This window comes from Euwallacea similis, chromosome 3, assembly GCF_039881205.1.
Source record: "Euwallacea similis isolate ESF13 chromosome 3, ESF131.1, whole genome shotgun sequence".
Lineage (NCBI taxonomy): Eukaryota > Metazoa > Arthropoda > Insecta > Coleoptera > Curculionidae > Euwallacea > Euwallacea similis.
In genome coordinates this window covers 7,500,864-7,504,352 of record NC_089611.1, presented here as the reverse complement: position 1 = coordinate 7,504,352, position 3,489 = coordinate 7,500,864, and the positions used below count along the sequence as shown (strand labels likewise).

General features: G+C 36.1%; 1 protein-coding gene across 1 annotated transcript; it reads right to left on the bottom strand.

The window, feature by feature from the left end:
* Window positions 1-1,982: 1,982 nt before the first annotated feature.
* Window positions 1,983-3,489, bottom strand: LOC136419896 (uncharacterized). The gene is made up of 4 exons (XM_066406491.1): window positions 3,383-3,489; window positions 2,968-3,320; window positions 2,677-2,916; window positions 1,983-2,618 (listed from the first exon to the last, which is right to left on the bottom strand). The coding sequence occupies exons 1-4, from the start codon at window positions 3,444-3,446 to the stop codon at window positions 2,049-2,051; spliced, it is 1,227 nt and encodes a 408-aa protein (XP_066262588.1). The 5' UTR covers window positions 3,447-3,489; the 3' UTR covers window positions 1,983-2,048.

Genomic DNA, 3,489 nt, shown 5'->3' with positions numbered 1-3,489 from the left:
CATTTTAAGAACGAAAAACCACAAGAAAAAAATGTCCGTTTGTTTTATATGTCTGCGAAAATAGACATTGACCCACTGGGCAACATACGTCAGCCGTTTTGATCACATGAGCTTGGCGCGTTTTTCAGTGCATGGTTGCCAGTACGTTCGATTTGTATTTTGTATACATATATATTTTTTGAGTTATTTGATTGATTAATTACATTCTTGCATGCTTGCTAATGTGCTTCGGTGAATGGTGAATGTAAATACATCTGATTATTTATTACTGTGGACACAATTTATCGATTGATCTTTGTGCTGTTGATGATATTACTTTTGCTTATAAAATATTAAAATAGGCAACATAGACACTTTAGAGGCAACTTCTTTGGAGCGCCATCTATCCTGATGTAGAATTATGAATGATTAGAGGACTGTACATCTTCCTGTGTATTAGAATCGTTATTCAAATGCTTTACTAGATGGCGAAATATCTTCATTTAGCTCATTCCAGTTTTCTTTTCATCTACTTGTCCGAAATAACGTCACCTATATCGATGATCCTTGCAAGATGTCTATTTTAAAGGCGGACACTGTTGTCATCTCCGAAACGGTGAGAGGTATAAAATCGAAAAAAAGTTGTCATTTTTGCAGATTAGATATGCTGTAAACAGCATTGTCAAATTGTTTTTCGTTTCCGACAAATTACATGTTTATTGACATTGGCATGGAAAATTTAGTATTTAACAGTATATGTGCCGCATCAGAAGCACCATTTTGCCGGGGTTGGTTGATTTTGGATCACTCTAAACACCGGGTTAATCGGTTTTTCTGAAATATTATAAGACGAAAGTGTCCTTTAGGATGGACATAGTAAGTTTATAATTTGTCAGTATACGTACCTCATAAGGGTGATCAGTAATGTGAAGATTGTTTAAATTTGAGTCACTCCAGATACCTTGTAAACAGGTTTTGTGAAAGGTTGCAAAAGGAAAGTGTCCTTTCGAATGGATATGAAAAATTCAGAATTTATCAATCCTAAAAACGCAGACAAAAGAAAAATATGAAACCAACGAGTTGCTACCTAATAAAGATTTTATTATGAAGTTTTAAAGTTTCGCACAAGTAAATATATAAAATTGTATGCAGGGTGTGTCTTAATAAGTGTCCGATGTTTCACAGGACGATTCCTCGGGTATTTTTAAGATGAAAAGTTCATATAAGCACGGGCCCGCAAGGCCTTACTTATCGAGCTACAGGGTGTTAAAAATTTATTTTTATTTTTTCTAAGTAATTTTTGAAATAGCATCGAATTTGAACGAAACTTGGTACTTAGAGGTTGTGTAACATGAGAAACTTAAATTTTATCTTTAAAATTAATATTGTAATATTATTTTATCTTTTCTTTTCATTTTCAACACTTATTGTGATTTTGATTTCATTTTTTATCAGTGAGTTTCTTCGTTTATTGTTGTTTAAAAATTAGCGTTTAAAATTTTTATGCCAATTAAAACAAGCTATTTTGCACAATATTGTAGTTTCACTTTTTGAAAAACACGTGCGTTTATTACTTTAAATCAAAATATCTCCAAAATGGTTGTTCATAGCGACGTTTGATAACATACCTTTTTTACGTAAAAATGATAAAGGAATTGACTTTTTTGCTAAAAAATGTGATACAAGCATGCATGAAAAAATTATGACTCTTCAAAAGAGAAAGAGACGTGTAGGTAGCTACCTCTACATGTAAGAGTGAAACTGAGATAAAATTTAAATTTCTCATGTTACAAAACCCCTAAGTACCAAGTTTCGTCCAAATTCAATGCTATTTCAAAAATTACTTAGAAAAAATAAAAATAAATTTTTAACACCCTGTAGCTCGGTAAGTAAGCCCTTGCGGACCGTGCTTATATGGACTTTTCATCTTAAAAATACCCGAGGAATCGTCCTGTGAAACATCGGACACCTATAAAAAAACCACACAGTATATAGGCAGGAAGAGCGAGTTCACTGGTCAAAATAGCATATTGTCTAATATTGTATGCTAAAAAATAATGCTAGCATAGTTAAGAAATTGTTAAAATATGGAACTTTTTACTGAGCTCCTTGGAATTTGTTATAAGCAAGTCGCCAATGTGCACTCCCTTGTTCAAAAGATTAGGGGACAGTTCTATATAAACACAAGATTGGCTTGAATGTGGCCTTTTTTTCTTTTTTGTTTTCGGGACAAATCCTGCAGTTTTGGGACGCCCTTTATTCTCGTATTTCACCACGATCTTATCAGTAAGGTTTGGATTGTTGCCGTAGGGCGAATCGCGAAACCTCGAACTAACTCCTGTTTGTTTTACTCCCTGAGTTCTCTCTTTGTTTCTTTTCGATACCTCCCTCAACCATTGGCAAAATACTTGCTCGTTTTGTTGCACCTTTAAAGCTCGATAATCTTCAATCAGTTTTCGCCTCGCCATTTCCTTTTGACGAATCATTTCGGTGTACCTGTCTCTATTCTTAATTTGGCGAGAGCTCAATCCATATTCCGATCTACATCCATTGTAATGGGGCAAATTTCTGTCGGAGTTCGCCAGTTTGATGTCGTCGCAACATTTACGCTGATGAAGTTGGAGAGGTGGCAAATTGATCTAAAAGTTGATGAAAATCATGCTTAAATGATTCAAATTTGGTTAAGAAACTACATACTGGAGGCTTTTCGTGGATTTCCAATTTCTTTATAGACATAAGTAAATGCGCATCCAGCTTCTCAATGCAGTGCTCCTTGCAATGCACTTGCTGCTGTCTAAGTTCTCGGTGAGGACGTCTCTTCCTTTTAGAGTATTTCTTGGAGCTCCCCGAATTAGTCGGCGTGTATTTTTTAGCATTTACCCCGTTGGCTTTAGGAGACTCTAGGACAGACTCTTTAGTTCCATTCGGACATTCATTCTGGAATTTGCCAATGTAACATACGCATACTCCGGAATCAAGCTATTTTACCTCGTTGAAATTCTCATCCGACAAAATCAGTTCCTCTACTATTGCCTCATCAATTTCCTCCTCAATATCAAAGATGCCCACCTCTCCTCTTAAAATTGTGTTATAAGGGACGCTGTCTTGGTCCAGTTTTATTACCTGATGCTGATCACTATTCGATGGGAAATCATCTACATGATCATCACTCTCTATGCTGTTGACATCGTCATCGGTCAGATCTGGCTCGAAGGACACAAGCTCATCACGAAATTTGACTTTGGTGGACCTCGTGGTTTGAGGAGTGGAGTTGAACAGAAAAAAGTTAGCCTGCTGCACTTTTTCTGTTATGTTATAGGGCGAGGATGTTGGCTGAAGAACTGTGTCCAAAATTGGTCGATAACTACATATTTGCTTGCTACTGTGCTGACTCAGTACTTACAAAAGCATCCAACATCTTCATCTTCCTGGTCTGGTTTCACGATCAAATCACTTTCCAGGGACATTTTTTACTCCTACAGTCGCTGCCATCGATTTGTTTCTGGAATC

Coding starts and splice junctions, on each gene's coding strand:
- LOC136419896 (XM_066406491.1), bottom strand. CDS start 3,446: ATGTCCCTGGAAAGTGATTTGATCGTGAAACCAGACCAGGAAGATGAA. Junction 3,321..3,382: donor TGAAGATGTTGGATGCTTTT/GTAAGTACTGAG, acceptor TTTTGGACACAG/TTCTTCAGCCAACATCCTCG. Junction 2,917..2,967: donor CGGATGAGAATTTCAACGAG/GTAAAATAGCTT, acceptor GGCAAATTCCAG/AATGAATGTCCGAATGGAAC.